The 19,135-nt window shown below is 34.3% G+C and overlaps 3 protein-coding genes and 1 pseudogene across 8 annotated transcripts; 1 reads left to right on the plus strand and 3 right to left on the minus strand.

Moving 5' to 3' along the window:
• Nucleotides 1-558: 558 nt before the first annotated feature.
• On the plus strand, nucleotides 559-3,355 carry LOC142161780 (uncharacterized; annotated as a pseudogene).
• A 435-nt stretch (nucleotides 3,356-3,790) lies between these two features.
• Nucleotides 3,791-11,304, minus strand: LOC107796852 (uncharacterized). Of its 6 annotated transcripts, XR_012698205.1 has the most exons (13): nucleotides 9,988-11,304; nucleotides 9,023-9,226; nucleotides 8,761-8,865; nucleotides 8,495-8,560; nucleotides 8,248-8,412; nucleotides 7,875-7,949; nucleotides 7,628-7,773; nucleotides 5,571-7,355; nucleotides 5,425-5,491; nucleotides 5,207-5,343; nucleotides 4,913-5,004; nucleotides 4,755-4,821; nucleotides 3,791-4,635 (listed from the first exon to the last, which is right to left on the minus strand). XR_012698205.1 is itself a non-coding variant. In XM_075228559.1 (8 exons), the coding sequence occupies exons 1-8, from the start codon at nucleotides 11,185-11,187 to the stop codon at nucleotides 7,205-7,207; spliced, it is 2,112 nt and encodes a 703-aa protein (XP_075084660.1). In that variant the 5' UTR covers nucleotides 11,188-11,304; the 3' UTR covers nucleotides 3,791-7,204. The 6 variants fall into 6 exon arrangements, 1 of the variants encoding a protein (XP_075084660.1); XR_012698203.1 differs by having other exon boundaries at nucleotides 5,207-7,355; XR_012698206.1 differs by having other exon boundaries at nucleotides 3,791-6,604; nucleotides 6,699-6,755; nucleotides 6,834-7,355.
• LOC107796854 (uncharacterized) lies at nucleotides 4,468-7,072 on the minus strand. Its single transcript, XM_075229050.1, has 12 exons — nucleotides 7,057-7,072; nucleotides 6,834-6,964; nucleotides 6,699-6,755; nucleotides 6,422-6,604; nucleotides 6,238-6,330; nucleotides 5,733-5,818; nucleotides 5,571-5,637; nucleotides 5,425-5,491; nucleotides 5,207-5,343; nucleotides 4,913-5,004; nucleotides 4,755-4,821; nucleotides 4,468-4,635 (listed from the first exon to the last, which is right to left on the minus strand). The coding sequence occupies exons 1-12, from the start codon at nucleotides 7,070-7,072 to the stop codon at nucleotides 4,468-4,470; spliced, it is 1,164 nt and encodes a 387-aa protein (XP_075085151.1).
• A 1,025-nt stretch (nucleotides 11,305-12,329) lies between the features above and the next one.
• On the minus strand, nucleotides 12,330-13,758 carry LOC142168371 (TPD1 protein homolog 1-like). Its single transcript, XM_075229051.1, has 2 exons — nucleotides 13,689-13,758; nucleotides 12,330-12,745 (listed from the first exon to the last, which is right to left on the minus strand). The coding sequence occupies exons 1-2, from the start codon at nucleotides 13,756-13,758 to the stop codon at nucleotides 12,330-12,332; spliced, it is 486 nt and encodes a 161-aa protein (XP_075085152.1).
• Nucleotides 13,759-19,135: the final 5,377 nt, after the last annotated feature.

Consider the following 19,135-nt stretch of genomic DNA (forward strand, 5'->3'; position numbering starts at 1 on the left):
GTGGCTATTTTTTAATTTCTCCCATTCTTTATCTGACATGTATAATTGAATTGTAAATGTACTTCTTTATTTGACATGTATAATTGAAGTCAAAATAGCACGAGCTAGCCAGTTTTCGAACTGGTCATTCAAAAATAACCAGCGTTTGCCAAGTCATTGAAAAATAACCACTATTTTGTTGCAACAGGGACCGGTCCAGCCTAATATACTGGAGTTCGGTGCACCTATGTATGAACTTCCAGCATATTATGCTGGATCAGTATACTGCTGGCTCCAGTATAATATACTGGAAATTAGTTCCAGTGCTCTAATCTCCAGTATATTATGCTGGACCGGTATATTATACTGGAACTCTAGTATATTATGCTGGAGTATTTTTCCGAATTTTGAACAGTGTTTTCGTTCAAATTTATCTTTACATAAAAAATAACTAAATTTCGATTACTTTTGAAACTATATCTATTTTTGAATCACCACGTGTAAATCTGCCTATTTTTAAATTTCTACTGATGATTCAATAGCAAAGGAAGACCAAGTAGTCAGCAGTGACGCCGCACTCTTCCTAAAGTCGGTTAAATTCGTTTATTTTTAAGGTCCAAACTAACAACAAACGCCAGAAAAAAATATTAACTCCACATATTTCTTCCTTATTATTACCAACTTCAATTTTGTATCGTTCAGTTTTCTCTCTTCTCCAATTTCAGGTATATAAATCTCACAATTCAGTTTCTCAAATTGGAAAACTTTATTTCTATTTTTTTTTCTTTTTTTTTTCCCAAATCAATTTCATGTCTTTATTTGTTTGTGATCTTCCAATTCTTATCATTTGGTACCAGGAAGAAAAGGGTATTTTTTTTTTTAATAAGGTTTTAATATATATCTCAAATTTGTAAGGATTATGAGAAGTAGTTGGGATGCGATTTTTTTTTTTTTTGATGTTATTCCCAAAAAAATAGAGAATTAGAGGAGTGCTGAATAGGAATAAAATTATTTAATTTTTTAACTTTCATGGACAACAATCTCTTAATTTTTGTTAAAAATAAAATTATATATTTAGAATTTTTAAAATAAAAGGTTGTATGAATTGTAACTGATAGTTGAAAAACTGTTCAGACAGAGGGAGTACTTGTTATTTTGGAGAATTTATTCAGTTTCAGTTTATTTCTCGTTTAATACAACCAAAGGATAATTGAAAATTAAAATATATGTAACTTACTGCTTGTTATCTGCCATGGAAATCTATGTCTAGTTTGTTGATTTTTTTTTATGTGTGCAAATCTATTTTTATTCCTTTTTTAAAGAAAAATTGACCCAAATAGCTGCCCACCTAATCTCTTAAACTAATAATAGCGCGGATGTATACCATATATATAATTCATGTATAATATACATATAACTGTGTATAATCAATGTATAATTTATATATACTGGCTAGAAAAGGTAAACATTGAATCTGGCAGGCTATTTGTGTAACAATCCTTTTTTTTTTACAGGTATGGCAGAAGTATCAGGAATGTTTACAGTGCAACAAACAATAGGCAGTGTATTATGTTGCAAATGCGGAATTTTGATGCAACCAAATGCTGCCAATATGTGTGCTAAATGCTTGCGATCTGAAGTTGATATAACAGAAGGCTTACAAAAACATGTTGTGATTATCCATTGTCCCGAATGCGATAGCTATTTGCAGCCTCCAAGGAGTTGGATCAAAGCACAGCTCGAATCGAAGGAGTTACTCACCTTTTGTATCAAGAGGTTGAAGAATTTAAATAAAGTTAAGTTGATGAATGCTGAGTTTATTTGGACTGAACCTCATTCCAAAAGGATTAATGTTAGGCTTAGAGTCCAAAAAGAGGTACTAAACGGAGCTGTTCTTGAACAAACATACACCGTTGAGTATGTTGTTCAAGACCAAATGTGTGAATCTTGTTCAAAGGTGCAAGCTAACCCTGATCAATGGGTGGCGGCTGTGCAGCTTAGACAGCACGTCTCTCATCGAAGAACTTTCTTCTATTTGGAGCAGCTCATTCTTAAGCACGAGGCTGCAAATCGTGCCATAAAAATTCAACAGTTGGTTCAGGGAATTGATTTCTTCTTTGCACATAGAAGTCATGCTTTGAAGTTTGTGGACTTTGTGAGTCGGGTGGTACCTGTTCGGAGCCGAAATGACAAGCAACTTGTATCTCATGATCACAAGAGCAATAACTTCAATTATAAGTACACATTCTCCGTAGAAATCTGCCCGATTTGTCGTGAGGATTTGATATGTCTCCCTCCAAAAGTGGCCGCTAGTTTAGGAAATGTCGGTCCTCTTGTGATCTGCACCAAAGTGAGCAACAGTATCGCTTTACTAGATCCATTTACTTTGAGGCATTGTTTCTTGGATGCTGATCAGTACTGGAGGGCGTCGTTTAAGCCTTTGTTGTCTAGTAGACAGCTCGTCGAGTATGTAGTTTTAGATGTTGATGTGGTTTCTGAAGAAGTTAATATCGGGGGCTCGAAGTATGTTTTAGCTGATATTCAAGTGGCTCGTGTATCTGATTTCGGGAAAAATGATACTATGTTCTCCGTAAGAACACATCTAGGCCATCTTCTAAATCCCGGAGACTATGCCCTCGGTTATGATTTATATAGAGCAAATAATAATGATATTGAGTTAGACAAATACAAAGGTCTTGTCCTTCCTGAGGTGATATTAATTAAGAAAAGCTATGAAGAGAAGCGCCAAAAGAAACGTGGGAAGCATCGATCTTGGAAGCTTAAGTCGCTTAATATGGAAGTCGATAACTCTGGCAAGGGTAGAGATCAGGAACAAAAGTTGAACTCAGAATATGAACAATTCTTGAGAGATTTAGAGGAGAATCCTGATCTGAGGTTCAACATATCATTGTATCGTAATAAGGAATATCAACGATCGGAAGTCACATCTATTGCTGATGGAGAAGATGTTCCTTCTATTCCTTTGGAGGAGTTACTTGCTGATCTTGATCTTAGTGATATTGATGTTGAAGAAGATTGCATAAGGGAGTGAACTGCAGACTCGTGAATTGGAAGCGGAAGTTGAAGTTTGTCCCTGAAGCTCGTCTTATTTTGTCGTACAAGTCAGTGCCTTCGTAAATTTTGGGTTCTAGTACTAGTACAACTAGTTCTTGTTATTTCAATATAATGATTATCTGATGGCTATTTCCATCTTATGGCATTTGATTGTTCCCTTCTGAACGTTCCCTTACTAATGTTCGTGTCTGTTATGCCTAAATGCCTGCTTTATTTTGGTTGGCTTCATGTGATTTAGCTGTATTATGTGAACAAATTATGGTTACTCCAATATTATAGACCAAAAGGTAATGTTTTGGAAGTGTGTGTAACTGGGATCTCACTGTCGATGACTGGAAATTAGTTCTCTTGATTTTTCCTAAAAACCAAATCCGAGGAAACAATAGCCACAGTATTGAATAGAATTTTGGGAGTGTTTCCGCCGTATTTGATGCAGTTCAGCAACTGAATTTCCATTCTTTAGATGGTTTATATGTCATATAAGAGTGATTTTTCGATGTACTTCACAATGAATTGAGAATTGGGAGATGAATGCCTTATGCGGAAACGAAAGGAATTGAAGCAGAAACTGGAAGTTTCTTGTTCTTCTGAAACGCCAGAAGCTCTCTTTTCATCAGAACTGTCATCATATGTCTCTCACCATTAGTACACTTCAAACAAGTACACACAAGCTACAACGGTGGACGAGACCTCAGTGCCACATGACCTTGAGGGGGAATTGCAACAGGTAACTTAAAGGACAATAAGCTCATTGAAGTTAGATTTTTGCAATTTCACATTTCTGTCTTAACTTTTGCTTTTTCTTTCGTTCCAATTTTATCCTAAGTCTCCGACGGGACAACTTTTTCCATTTCGTTGTCTCATAGAGAAGAAAATCTAGTGTGTGTGTTTCATATTTGACATGATAACAAATAGCAATGTCTAAAGTCCCCAAATCCACAGAAATCCACCTCTTATGCACTTCACAGATCACATCTTTTGTTCCTTTTCACTTTAGAATTTTTCTAGCTTTTGCCAAAATTGGTAGTGTAACTAAGAATGGAAACCTAAAATTATAGGTTCAACTTGACTTCTTACCATGAATGATTAAATAAAGGAGGTCAAACTAAATTGCAATTCGAAGTTAATACATGACAGAGAATCACCTCAAATATAGCACAAGATAGAGCAGAAAGACTTGTACTAACATTCCATCTATGTTTAGATCTTATTTTCATAAAATCTGGTAAATTCCTTTCAAACACAAAAATCTCATGCTTCATCCGTTGTATACAACTGCACTCTTTACAGTACTAGGAGGAAGATTTGGGGTGGGGATCTTTCTCTGTCGATACAAGTTTGAGTCTGCTACTTTTTCTGTTAGCTACCTTCTGTGTTCTATACATGTATCTACTCAATGAATACACAAACAAATTATATGGTTGACAAGACAGTGCGCAACATGCTTTGATGTGGTAAAGGTAATGTTGCATATATGTTGGACATGACAGAAGGCTGATGTTCCCTTTGGAACTTCTTCAATAGATTGATCATTCGCCTGATAGTTTCTTCTGTTGCTAAATTGTTCCCTGCCCATAAAACCTAAAGAGAAAAAGAATAAAGACAATATATGAAATGGAGGATACCTTAGTGACCAGGTATAGTTAACTAATGATGTGGCAAACTTTTAGGATAAAGGGTACAGGAAAAGGAAATACTACCTCAGCAAAAATTGCTATTATTTTCGGTATATAAGATCCTTGAGGGCCAATAATTTTCATCTCTGACCTGAAAGAACAAGGCACAAAGCTAGCAATGCATAAGAAATGTTGAAGGTTTATAATCATTTATTGATCATTGCTCAACTGAAAAAACTTACGTTTCCATCATCGAACAAAGCAGTTCGTGATTGATTTTAGCCTCTTCCAAATTACACCTTATTGGTAAGTGGCTAAGCCAAAGCAAGATAAACTGCCACGTAAAATAGTTTTGTAAATCAAGAAAGTCAAGAAAGTTTATAATATGTCAGCCAATAAACCACAAATTTATCAAGAGAAGTCGTAAATTTGTGTTGTGTGTTTGTGTGTTCTAGTGTATGAAGTTTTCTTTTAGTGCAAACTGAATGTGTGTTATTTATAATAATGATATAGGGAAGGAGTAGAAAGAGAGAAACCTTATAGGTGTAAATGCCTTCCCAGACAAACTGGCTTAACTTCCCACAGGTAGAAATGGCAGCCTCATAAGCCATGATGTTATCCGGGCGTTTTGCATTAGGATGCTCCATTACAGATTTTAAATGATTGAATATTACTGAAACAACATTAAAAAGCTAAGTCAGTCCTGCTAGTGGAGAAAATAAATATCTTAAGCATATTATAATGCACAAATTACCTATAGTATGAGGCTTGAGGATATCGCCTCCGAATTCAGCACAAATACCAACTGCAGTTGCTACTAGCTGAAAAATATAATGTCAGATTTGAAATATATAAGACTGATTTTCTAGGGAAACAACTGTAAAAGTAGGGGAATAAAACCTGCTGAACATCTGGATTGTTATGATCGTAAACTCTCAGCAGGAGAGGTATCCAATCCTCATAGTACCTGCTTTTAAATAATCAAAAAATGAAGTTCAGCTAAAGCCAATTGTGCTTATCCTTGACTAATAAGCCACTGAAAGCACAAAAGACAAGACTTGCCTGAATGCATCTTCTCGGCACTGCTCAGCGACATCACGGAAAAGGTGCACTACAACTCTTCTTTCTTCTGCTGTTCTATCATTACTCTGTACAGAAGTATGTAGAAAAGTAAAGGGAAACTCACAGAGGAGTATAAAGGGGGCAGCCCCGTGCACAAGGCATCCCGCGTTCACGCAGGATCTGGGGAAGGGCCGCACACCAAGGAGTGTGATGTAGACAGCCTATCCTAATGCAAGCATTAAAGGCTGCTTCCACGGCTCGAACCCATGACCTATAAGTCACACGGAGACAACTTTACCGTTGCTCCAAGGCTCCCCTTCCACAATAGAGTATAGTGAAAAGGAAATGTGTATTGTCAAGGAAACCATAAAAGTGTCACCATACAATTTCTCAATAGACTGATTTAAATGGCAGTTTATTATCAGTTTAGTCACTCTTGATGCTTCAGTAGGACGTGTCACGAATTGGATTACTTGTATAGTACATGATAGAGAGAGAAACTTACCCACATAAGTGATACATGAGGCAAAAACTTGTCAAAAAGGGGCAAGAATGATGCCTTGAGGTTTTTCACCATAGTTCCCAGGCAAATACCGATCTGAGTTCAGGAAACAGAGAAACTAACGAAGGTAAGTCTAAGATCCTGTTATATATATATATTAGAGGTTGTGTTGAGATAAAACACTAACATTTCTACATATAGCTAAGTGTTGCTCAGTTTCCTCCTTAAGCAGTTCCTGCTCCCTTGAATCGTTGTGCTCTCTTACTCTTTTCTCTCTTTCTGTTTTGCGGTATGAGCAAGTTGAGAGAACCTCTGATATGCGATCAACAAATTTTGCAGCTTGGTGTTTACTTAAATGTGAACCTGGAATCTGTTGAGTAAGTACCTTTTAGTGCACAGTCAAATAAAGCTCAAGGGCAAAACATGCGAAGAATAGTATACAGAAGAGAAAATAGTATGTTGACCTGAATGCTTTCGTTGAATGCGTCCAATAGTCTTGCTTGAATTTGTACCTTTGACTCCTAAAGGGAAAGAAACACTAACTGATCGTATCAATATGATATTTGATTAAACTTCTGCTGCAAATCTAGGCTAATTACCTTCTGTAACGCATCAAGCAAAGCCGGGATTATGGTGTCAGATAGCTTTTGAACTGGGGGCTTGCCGCAACCTGTTACAGGAAGGCCTTTCCTCACAGCAAAAGCAGCTGAATGCAACAGTAATGGCATTGCTACAAAAGGAATAAATGCAATTCAGCAAAACATCAGATGAAATTCAGAATGCCTGAAAGGAATGATTAGAAAGACACATGTAGAAACTTACCAGAAATGGCGCCCATTCTTACTTCTTGGCTGAATTTAAAGGTAAGATTTGGAACTAAACCACTAACAACCTGTATAAACCACAAGTTAGATAGAAATCTTCATCTTCATGTGATAGAAACCACAAGTTTAATCCTTGTAAATTGTAATTATTCAAGACATACCTCATTAACCCATAAATGCTGCCCTTCCTTTAACTCAGCTGCAAAGCAGCTTAGTATATGACAGGCCAAGGCTTTTTCTTCCAGAAGTGCGCTTCTTATCCCGATCTTTTTATTCCCAGAAGTGACTTTAATCATGCTACAGAAGATATTTATATGTCAGCTGAAGACATCCTCAATAGATTTATGCCAAATAAGTTGCTTATTTTAGTGACTTTGTTTCTCTTTATTACTTACTGAAATCGACATTTCTCAAACTATCTTTGTGACACATTGTTCGGACCATTCTCTCAGTCACTAAAATAAGCAACTTAAGTGAAATGCACAACCATCTACATGCACAGCTAGTACTAATACATTTTCCATGCATTATAAGTGAAATTTCGTCCGAGTGTTTTAGGAAGATCCAACCTTTCATCATCAGAATCCTCTGTGTCTGAATTGTTGGAAACACTCAAATAATTCTTTAGCTGAGCAGATTTTAGTACAACGAGCATGGAAACACTCAGATAAGGAAGGAAATCTGTCCCGAAGCATTTGCATAGTCTACCCCGTGCCTGTAACCGAATCAAGTATATGAAAACCATAATGTTTATGGTGTAAATTAGCCAAAAATAGGAAAGAGAAGTTGCAGAAAATTCTAAGTGTATCAACATACTTGTAACAAAAGGCTCCTCATTGGATCTTCTACCTCCATGTGAGTTTCTTGCAGTGAAATGAGCTCAGAAGTGACCTAAAATGACACATCGCTGGTAAATGCAGTTTCCGAAGTTAACTGATATTGATAGTTTCAATCTGTATAAATGTATTTGTTTTTCAGGTTTCTCTATAAGAACTGTATCTACAAGATGTGCTGTCCATGCTCGAGTTTGCCCTGATTTTAATGGTTTAACTGTTGCTTTACCGCTATGTGATTCTAACTTTAAATCTTAAATGTTCACTGCATTGGTTTATTTGTCAGTTCCAGGAAACACAGTCAATATTTATACAATGCCGGCTACAAGAGAATAGAAGATATAAACTGTATTCACCTTCTCAGCATAATCAAGGATTGCTAGATTCCCGACAGCCATTGCCATCATGGTAATACATTCCAAGGATTTGGTAAGGAGCATGCGACTTGTATCTTTAGTAGCAGTTACCAAGATAACTTTCAGATATGGCATTATTGAATCATATATGTATGCAGAGTCCTCCTACAATATCCCAGGCAAATGAGGTTTAGAAAACCGGAACATTGAAAGAAAACAACAGTAACACCCTTGATAACAAAAGTACCTGTGATGAAATAGCTAAAGAAGCTAAAGTTTCCAGAGCCGCTTCCTTCATCATCGTCATTCCTCTCTGGAATTCAGCAAGTAACTTATTAGTCCAAATCAATATAAGAGATATGACTGTTAAAAAATTATGTTATTACTCTTACATAAATGTATACCGCTGCCAGATGAATGTGGCAACACACACTCATCAAACACTAACATTATGTCATTACTCTTACAGATGTAAACACTATATATCTCATAGATTTGGAATAAATGACATACCTGTAGAAACACAACTAATTTACTCATTATTCTCTGCAGGTAAGGTTTCAAGACATCTGAACTGCAATTGCGAGTGAACAACAGTATTGCTGAAGTTGCACGTGTCTATATATAAATGAGATAGTATTAGTATGCAATGATATGTATTTGCAATGGACAAGTGTGAAAAGTTAGGAGTTCAAAGTGCTTAAAAGCTGTAAAATTAGGCCAACCTTAAAAGGTGGTAGCTAAAAAAGGATACAGAGAAGAAGATGTGAAGTACCTGCAACCTGGGATTGTCAAAATCATCTAAAACTTCTAGCAAAGCTGGGAGGATCTGTTGATGATATTGCTCTTGAAAATGAGGGTTCAGATACTTTGATAGCTGACCAATTGCATGAATTGTTGCCCAGCGCACTCGGGGGTGTGTATCATGAATTAGCATTACAACAGTCTCTACAAGCTGCCCCATATCCTGCGACAATGCCTGGAATTTCCACACCATAAATCACAAACAAAAACAATATTAAGCCCATTTTTCACTTCTAAACAATAAAGTTGAACTACTCCCTTTGTCTTATCATATTTAACGGTGTTTTACTTTTTGACACATACCAAAAGGCATAATACATAAACGGGCCCTCAAACTTGGCCTCAGATGGCAAATATGCCCTCCAACTTTGAGTGTGGATATGTAGGCACCTCAACTTGTGTAAAGTTGAACACACAAAGACAAATGCTGACGTGGCACATAAGTTATGGAGGTGTCTAGATGATCATTTTGAAAGTTGGAGTGTCTAATTGACAAAGTGAAAACAAGTTGAGGTACCTACTTATGCACACCTAAAATTGGAGAGCATAAAATTGGAGAGCATACTTGCCAGTTGAGGTCAAATTTAAGGGCTTGTTTATGTATTTGCCAGCGGAGTACCCTTCGACCTTGTAATCTAAACATGCTACAACATTCCTATGACTATATGAACAATTAAAGGGTAAAATGAAAACAAAGTTAAGGAGATCTTATTTGACAGTGTTTTACTTCTGACACATACCAAAAGTACCCTAAGAACATGCAGTCTAAACATGCTAGTATAACATTTCGACGGCAATAAGAACATGTTACTAAGGGTAAGACGGAAAGTTGAAAGTTAAAGAGTTTCTTAATACAGAAATGTAACATTCTTTTCAGAACATACTCACTATAACAAGGAAAGAGCGCTACATAAAATGGAACGAAGAGAGTATTACCTTCGAGCAACCCTCGGAAATCAGACCAATTGCAGTAACAGCAGCATGACGAATTCTCCAATTTTCATCATACAAGAAGTTGAACAAACACTCAGGGCAACTAGGCAAAATCACATTTCCTCCCAATGCAATTGCTAACCTATCCAAACTTTCCATAGCATAACTACACATACTCAATTCCCCTGCATTTTCATCATCGCTAATTGCATTTCCCCAATTAGGATCATCTTCAATATGTACTAACATCACAATTAACTGACTAAGCAACTTAGAAACAACATCCTTATTAATCTTCCGCATCATTCCACAACCATTTTCCTTATCCTCAGCAACTGTTAAAACAAACTCAATACCAAGTTGTCTTGTCTTCTCTTCTAACTCCAAATTCCCAACTACTTTCACCATTGAGTCAATTACAACATCAATCTGAACCTTAAAAAACTCAGTTTCCGCACCGGCCAAAATTATCAAATCCTCAAGAAGACTACACACAAGAACTTCCTCACCTAATGCCATAAACAAAGTCATCATTACATACGCCATAAGATCATAAAACTTGCTATAATTCGCGGTATTTCCCAAATACAAAACCAATTTTACAGATGCCTTAGCAGCAGCAACACCACACCGATGATCTTCCGTTACAGTAGGCATAAGATCCTTAAAACCCTCAATCAAAAAATCAATATAAGGCATAAAAACCTCAGGACAAATAGGAATCAAGTCATTCCATAATAACAAAGCACCCAATCTTCTATACAAACCACTCGAACCCAATTTTTGAAACATCAAGTAAAACAAGTTATCCCATTCATTTTTAGGAAATAACAAACCGGCTAAACTTGCTACGCAAGAAACACAAGCTTTTAACGTTTCATAATCTTTTTCAAGCCATAAACGATAGTTTAACCCAATTTTTAAGTCTTTACGTGTAAATGGAGGAAGACGGACCCAAAGCGAAGGAAGAAGATCGCGAAGAAGATTATAACAGCGAATACCTGTGATCGATAAAGGGTTACGTTGAATCATTTCGAAAAGTTTGAGAATTAGAGCAGTTGGGTAATGGTTTTTGGTGTAATTGAACAGAGCTTTTGCTTGTTGATAAAGATGATCGTCGTCGCAATGGAGATGCAATAGAAGGTTTATCATTGGGTACGGGTCGGGTCCGAATAGTTTTTTTGCGGATTCGGGTGACGCCATTGAAGAGAGCTTTGGAAAGGAACTGTGTGAAGTTCGTTTTTAGTCAAATGGGGTTTTTGGCGGGGTTTGAACTTTGAATAGACGGAATTTGTTGTAATTGTTAGGCGGTTGGTTGATTAACGGTTGTGATTGAGTTTTGATTAAAGATTTTGACGGCTAAGATTCTATGTTCTGTTAAGGTGGATCAGTTCCTTATTATTACAGTTAAAGAATTTTGTTATAATTTGAAAAAAAAAAAAAGGATTGAAATTATAGAGCTTATAATGTAAGAAAATTCAATTAGTGGATTGTGATTTATTCAACTATTTGATTGGCATTAAGGTGTAGTTGATCAATGTATATATACAAATAATATAACCGCTTGTTTGGATGGTTGCTACCTATTGTATTATATCGTATTGTTACTTTAAATAAAATATTTGTTTTGATTGTTGCATAAATTTTATTGTATCGTATCGTTAAACCCATCGTTACGTAACGATAAAAAGTGTCTCTTTATGAAATGATGGTTTTAGTGTGGTAGCGACATTTCCTTGTTTTTTCTCTCAGCTTGCCCTTCCTTATTATTAAATAATTATATTTTATCATTTATCATACTTTTTATATAATAATTCTACTCCGTATCTTATTTTTTCTTAGTAGTATTGCAAGCTTTTATTATTCATAATGTTAGTGCATGACATCATGAAACGACGACAAACGATATAATTTATCTAAACATTGTGTTCATCAAGCAATACAATACAATGCATTATAATACAGTATAATACATTATCAAATGACATGTAACAACAATCCAAACAAGCTGTTAAGGATTATTATGGTAAAAGATTATCTGAGCCGTCAATTTTTTTGAACACAAGATATAAAGAGTAATTTTGATATTATTATTATTATTATCATGCATGTTTAGTTCAAGAACACAAGATTCAAAATTTTTATTTTACTTTATTAATTTTGTATCTAATAAAATCAAACTAAGACCCATAAAATGAAAAAAAAAAAAAAAGGACGAGTACAACTATAGCATAAAACTTCTAATATCCACTAATTTGAACTATATAAAGCTTCTATATCTAACTAATATAATCCTATTAATTCGAGCATATATACTCATACTAATACTAATACTAAAACCATATCTAGTTGCAGCTAATAGAAGAAACTGCAAGAGGATAACTAAAAGTATTGGAATATTGAAAATTAAGTAATTGTCCAGGTTTTAAAGGCTTTCCATTATTTACAAGACAATCATTATAACCAAGTCTTCTAAAAATTGCTGGATTTATGAGTCTTGTTGAACTGAACCAGCCACAACTCAAGTGAATATTAAGACAACTTCCAGAGTTGCATGTGTTGATGATCGTGACTGAGTACACTGGAATCCCATTCAGTGTTCCTGACTGACCTTGAGTTACTTGTATGCTGTCTTTTCGACATAATTCTACTTCGTACTGTGAGTTGTAGCGTTCATCACCACTACCACCGCCATTACTGTTATTTTCTTGAATAGCACCAACTTTCTCAGCTAGTTTCAATGCATGATTAACTTGCATCACTGCATGTAATACAGTCAAAAGATATTAATAAGAATACTTGATTCAAGATTTTGATTAGACATTGAACATTCAAGATAGTTAAGAGTAGTTGAGTAAATCCTTAATTAAGGGAAAAAAATCACTAAAAGTTAACCAAAAGGAGATCCTACTAGAGAGTATATAAAGTCAAACCTCTTTATAACAATTGATATTTTTTGACTGCTATAGTGACGTGTTGATATAGAAAATATATATTATAGTAACATAATATTAAAATTGATTCCAAAGAAAATTTGGTTGTTATAGTGAAGAACTATATATGCATATACGTTCAGATTTTCCGATTTTTGTTTTCTTTTCTGGCGAATAAAAAAAAGGAGAAGAGAACAATGAAAGGGAGAAGGAAAGATGAGAGTTTATATAGTGAAGTGCTATTATAGAGAATGACTTACTAAAAGCTAGGGTATATATACAGTGTCTCTATAATAGTCTCGTTTGTTCCGACATTTTTGGCTGTTATAGTGAAGTGTTGTTATAGAGAACATATATGATAACATAATATTAAAAATGGTTCCAAAGAAAACTTAGCTATTATAATAAAGTGCTATAGAGGATGGCTGTTATAGAGGAGGTCTAACAGTATATGGATATATTATATATACAATCAAACCTCTATAACAACCTCATTTGTTCCTATATTTTTGGCTGCTATAGTGAAGTGTTGTTATAGAAGATATATAACATAACATAAAAATCGATTCTGAAAAAAATATGGCTTTTATAGTAAATGGTTGTTATATAAAGATGCTGTTATAGAGAGGTCTGACAGTAGTACATGCACAAACATTTAGATTTTCCAACTTCACTTATATTTTCTGGAAAATAATACGAAATAAACAAGAAAAATAAAAGGAGAAGAGAATAATAAATGGGAGAAGAAAAGAAGAGAGGTGATATATATACCAGAGAATGAAACAAGCAAGAAAACAACATAAACCATGAAAAGGCTTCGTTCACCATTAATGCTCCTCATTGTCATTTAGTTGTATTTTTCAAAGTAAAACTGCAAATATATAGAAAGAAAAAACCTTAGGTTTGAGGGTACGAAACTATTAGAGCATTGGGGATATTTATAGTGTCTATTCACGGACCAAAACATTATAAAATTGGAAAATAATTTAATAGGTCAAAATCTATTGATACTATATATAAGCAAATTCTTATTGATGTTATATACAAACATTAATTGGTAATATTAAAAAAAATTGGAAAACAATCTTCTATAATAGGTCAAAATATATTGTAAAATACTAGTAGTTGCCACTTCTTTTAATTTTTCCCTAGTTTCCTTCTTCTTTTTTCAAATGCACTTCTTTTTTATTTAATCATTCGAAATTAGAACCCTATTGGATCTGACTATTTAATTATAATTTCGTGTATTATAAGACCCCATTAGTGCTTGCAGGAAAAATAATGGAAAACAATCTTTTATAGAAGGTCAAAATATTCTTATAGTGTAAGGAAATTTGTACTTAAATTTAATGCAACTACATATGATGCTCTATAGGAAAATTAATGGGTAATCGTTAAAAAATGGAAAATAATCTTCTATAATATGTAAAAGTATGCTGATAGTGTAAGAAAATTTTTATACGGTAAATATATATAAAATTCTAAATTATTTAGAGACTCGAAGTTTAATTTAAGTCATTTATTGATGAGTAGTTCATGCATGGGCGAGTCAAATTCCTGTTAATTAATAAATAGATATTACCATTCTTCGTTATACGAAGGTAGAAATATGACATTTGTAATTGAACAAATTTTAGAAAATCATACTGTATGCTTTGGTGACATTAGCAAATATACGCTTGAAAAATGCAGTATCCCTAAGTCAAAATTAAGAAGCTTGAATTCCGAAATCTAAAATATATTGACATTCTTTTTGGGACGGAAGGAGTAATTAATTTTAACTTATCTAAAATATGCTTTGGATCATGTTACGACAGGGTGAACAATCATATACGAAGACGGGGTAATGTGATGTAACTATTGGGGGTTGAAACAATTGGGTAAGAAGATTAAAGAAAAGGTCATTCACTCTTTTCTCTGTCTTCAGTTAATGTCTTTTTCAGTTGTTTCATTCAAAATTTATCCTACTTTTCCTACCACACCTATTTTGAAACTCATTTATACATGTGATTTGTTTATGCTAGAGAAGTATCTACAATATTTGTGGGAATATATGAGAATGAGACAATATAAACATATTTTATTTTTGTGAATGTAATGCATATAGATGCATTAATTTAAATGATATTTGTTATTTTAATATTTCATACATGTTTTATTATTCTTCTATTGAGTGTGATATTACTATACTTTTTTCTTTTTTTGTGTGTGTCAAAACTCATTGACTGACATAAAAAAAAAATACAAAATGGTATTTGTTTTGTTTATTTCATATACAAGGTATGTACCCTCCAAAAACAACACTTCAATACACAAGTTTTAAAATTTGTGATGCAAGCAATGGCAAGAGGATGTACTCTCCCTAATGATTTTTTTGTTGCTAATCAGGAAGTGTATTTCATCTATATAATTTTTCATCTTCGTAATCATTATACAACTAATAATAATTTAAATATTTTTATGTACGTTATTAGTAGTTTTAAGATAAATTTTATGTAATTTCAGTGTTAACCTCTTTTCTTATTGTTAATACTCCTTGAATCTGTCTTAACTCGATATAACTTAAATAAATTTCATTAGTAATATATGATGAACTACAAATTATAGAGAAGCATATGTTCTAACTAAATTAAAATTACGAAAATCAACTCAAATATATTTTATTTATATAAATGTATTCTTCTCATTATAAAGAGATAATATCTAAATCCATATAAGCATACTAATCTTTTTATATATTTGCTTGCATTAATTCTTTTATGACCGCTCGAAGCGCAGGCCAATTTACTAATTATTTTAAAGTCATGTAACATTAAAAGTTATCAATAACAGAAAGATTCAATTAAAATGGTAGATAGAAAATATACATCCCCTATAATTTTCCAAATTTTTTAAATTATTCATGTGTGTGGGACTTTTTTTTTTTGGAGGTCTTGCTCTTTGTTTTGTTTCCCTAACCGCATACTAGGAGTGTTCGTGGTTCGGTTTGGATCGATTTTTTTCTAAAAGAAACCAAACCAAATATGTAGATTTTTCAAATATTGGAACCAAATCAATTAAGTCGGTTTTTCATCGATTTGGTATATGTCGGTTTTTCGATTTTTTCGGTTATTTATCGGTTTTTTCTTAAATATGAGACAAACACTACCAAACACACATTCCGGCGACTATATTTTTAACATACACTATCAAACCAATTGCTCTTTGAGAAATTTATCAATTACCAAGATATATTAATGATAATTGAACCAAATAGTGATGAGTAATCTTAGGACTCAATTAAAAATAGATTATTTTTAACATGAAATAAATTCTTGTACGTAGCAAAAAAAAAACTACCAATCAAACTAGAATGTAAAGGCAAAGAACTAGATTATTATAATAGCAAAGAACTAGACTAAAACTGCAAACTATTAAAATATAACATAAAATTTTAGAAACTTTTTATAAAAATATACATATTTATAGGTATAATAATACATTTTAAATAGCTACTTCTATATTCAGTGGTTTGGTTTATTCCGATTATTTTTTGATTAAAACCAAAACCAAACCAAAGTTGGTCGGTTTTTAAAATTTAAAACCAAAATCAAACCAAATCGAAAAAGTATTAATTTTTTTAATCGGTTTTCAATTTGGTTTGATTTTTCATATTTTTATGAACACCCCATGCACGTGCGTGCAAAGTTATTAATTTTAATCAAAGTTAGTCCCATTTTGTTAGTTTGATTAAGGATGTTCTAACTTTAGCAAATTTGATGGATTAAAAATGCTCAGGGACAGATGGCGTGGACTAATCACACGAAAATCTAGGAATCATTCTGAATTCTTGTTGTATGACCTTAAAACTCCATAAAATAAGGAACGGTTAAGACGAAGCGTTGACTATTGTTCATTAGGTCGTTTTTTATTGGCCTGCAAAATTTTAGGAGATTCGGGGCTGATCCCTCGAATTCGTGCAGCTGGCGTGCACATTAGCACATGAAAATATGAGAATCGTCCTGAATTCCTATTTTACGACATTAAAACGCAAAAACAAAAATGAGAAACGATCATGCCGAAATGATAAATGTTGTTCATTAGGTAGTTTTTTTACGGGCCCACAAAATTTTAGGAGATTCACAGTCGGTCGCCCGAATTCATGCAGATGGTATGGACTATAGCACATGAAAATCTAGGAATCATCTTGAATTCCTTTTTTATCCCCTAAAATGCCAAAAAACGAGGAACAATCATGGCAAAGCGATGACTATTGTTCATTAGATCATTTTTATGGGCCCGCAAATTATAGAAGATTCGGGTCGGTTGCCTGAATTCTTGCAGATAGCGTATACTATAGCACATGAAGATCTGGGAATTGTCCTGAATTCCTGTTTATGGCCCCGAAAATGCAACAACAAAAAAAAGAGAAACGATCATATGGCGAAACCATGAATATTGTTCATTAGATCGTTTTGATGGGCCTGCAAAACTTTAGGAGATTCAGGGTCGGTCACCTGAATTCATGCAAATGGCGTGAGATATAGCACACGAAAATCGTGAAATCATCTTGAATTCCTATTTTATGGCCATAAAACGCCAAAAATGAGGAACGGTCATATTAAAGCGATTACTATTGTTCATTAGGTCATTTTTTATGGGCCCACGAAATTTTAAGAGATTCGAGGTCAGTTGCACGAATTCATGCAGATGGTATGGACTAAAGCACAAGAAAATATAGGAATCCCCCTGAATTCCTATTTTATGGCCCTTAAATGCCCAAAAAAAAATGAGAAATGGTCATGGTGAATCGATGAGTATTGTTCATTAGGTCATTTTTTATGGGTCCACAAAATTTTAGGAGATTCAGAGACGGTTGCCCGAATTCATGCAAATGGCGTCGATTATGGCACACGAAAATTTGAGAATCGTATTAAACTCCTTTTTTATGGCTCTAAAACGCCAAAAAACGAGAAATGGTCATGGTGAAGCGATGAATATTGTTCATTAGATCATTTTTTACGAGCCCATAAAATTTTAGGAGATTCGTGGCAGGTCGCCTGAATTCATGTAGATGGTGTCGACTATTGCACACGAAAATCTGAGAATCGTCCTAAATTCCTATATTATGGCCCTAAAATGGTAAAACACGAGGAATAGTCAAAGCGAAGTGATACTATTGTTCATTAGATCATTTTCTACGGGTCTGCAAAATTTTAGGAGATTCGTAGTAGGTCGCCTTCATGCAGATGACGTAGACTATAGTACACGAAAATCTGGGAATCATCCTGAATTCTTGTTTTATGGCCCTAAAACGCCAAAAATGAGGAACGGTCATGGCGAAACGATGACTATTGTTCATTAGATCGTTTATTATGAGCATGCAAAATTTTAGGAGATTCGGGGCCGATCATCCGAATTCATGCAGATGGCGTGGACTATAATACACGAAAATCTAGGAATCGTCCCGAATTCTTAATTTATGGCATTACAACGCCAAAAAATGAAGAGCGTTCATGGAAAAGCGATGAGTATTGTTCATTATGTCCTTTTTATGGGCCTGCATAATTTAGGAGATTCATAGTCGATCGTCCGAATTCATGCATATGGCGTAACTATAGTCCACGAAAATTTGGGAATCGTCTTGAACTCATGTTTTATGTCCCTAAAACGCCAAAAAACAAGGAACAATCATGGCTAAGCAATGATTATTGTTCATTAAATCATTTTTTATAGATCTGCAAGGAGATTCGAGGTCGGTCGCCCAAATTCATGTAGATGGCATGGCTATAGCACACGAAAAACTTGGAATCGTCATGAATTCTTATTTTATGGCCCTAAAATGCCAAAACAAGGAACGGTCATGGCGAAGCAATGTATATTGATCATTAGATCGTTTTTTATAGGCCCGCAAAATTTTAGGAGATTTGGGGCCGGTTACCCAAATTCATGCAGATGGTGTGTTGGGGCCGGACACGAAAATGTTGGAATCATCACGTATTCTTCTTTTATGGCCCTAAAACGCCAAAAATGAGGAATGGTCATGGCGAAGCGATGACAATTATTCATTAGGTCATTTTTTATAGGCCCGCAAATTTTTTGAAGATTCGGGTTCGGTCGCCCGAATCCATGCAGATGGCGTGAACTATATAGCATATGAAAATCTGGGAATCATCCTGAATTCCTATTTTATGGCCCTAAAATGCCAAAAGAGGCCAAAAACGAGAAAATATCACGGC

Source organism: Nicotiana tabacum, chromosome 13, assembly GCF_000715075.1.
Source record: "Nicotiana tabacum cultivar K326 chromosome 13, ASM71507v2, whole genome shotgun sequence".
NCBI lineage: Eukaryota > Viridiplantae > Streptophyta > Magnoliopsida > Solanales > Solanaceae > Nicotiana > Nicotiana tabacum.

Excerpts from the sequence above, each read along its gene's own strand:
- LOC107796854 (XM_075229050.1), bottom strand. Across the intron at positions 5,819-6,237 it reads CTCATGTATCACTTATGTGG|AGTAATGATAGAACAGCAGA; the intron begins GTAAGTTTCTCT and ends ACTTCTGTACAG. Across the intron at positions 5,492-5,570 it reads ACAATCCAGATGTTCAGCAG|CTAGTAGCAACTGCAGTTGG; the intron begins GTTTTATTCCCC and ends TATATTTTTCAG.
- LOC107796852 (XM_075228559.1), bottom strand. The coding sequence starts at position 11,187 with ATGGCGTCACCCGAATCCGCAAAAAAACTATTCGGACCCGACCCGTAC. Across the intron at positions 9,227-9,987 it reads TTTCCGAGGGTTGCTCGAAG|GCATTGTCGCAGGATATGGG; the intron begins GTAATACTCTCT and ends TGGAAATTCCAG. Across the intron at positions 8,561-8,760 it reads AATTAGTTGTGTTTCTACAG|AGAGGAATGACGATGATGAA; the intron begins GTATGTCATTTA and ends GCTGAATTCCAG.
- LOC142168371 (XM_075229051.1), bottom strand. The coding sequence starts at position 13,758 with ATGAGGAGCATTAATGGTGAACGAAGCCTTTTCATGGTTTATGTTGTT. Across the intron at positions 12,746-13,688 it reads CTTGCTTGTTTCATTCTCTG|TGATGCAAGTTAATCATGCA; the intron begins GTATATATATCA and ends TATTACATGCAG.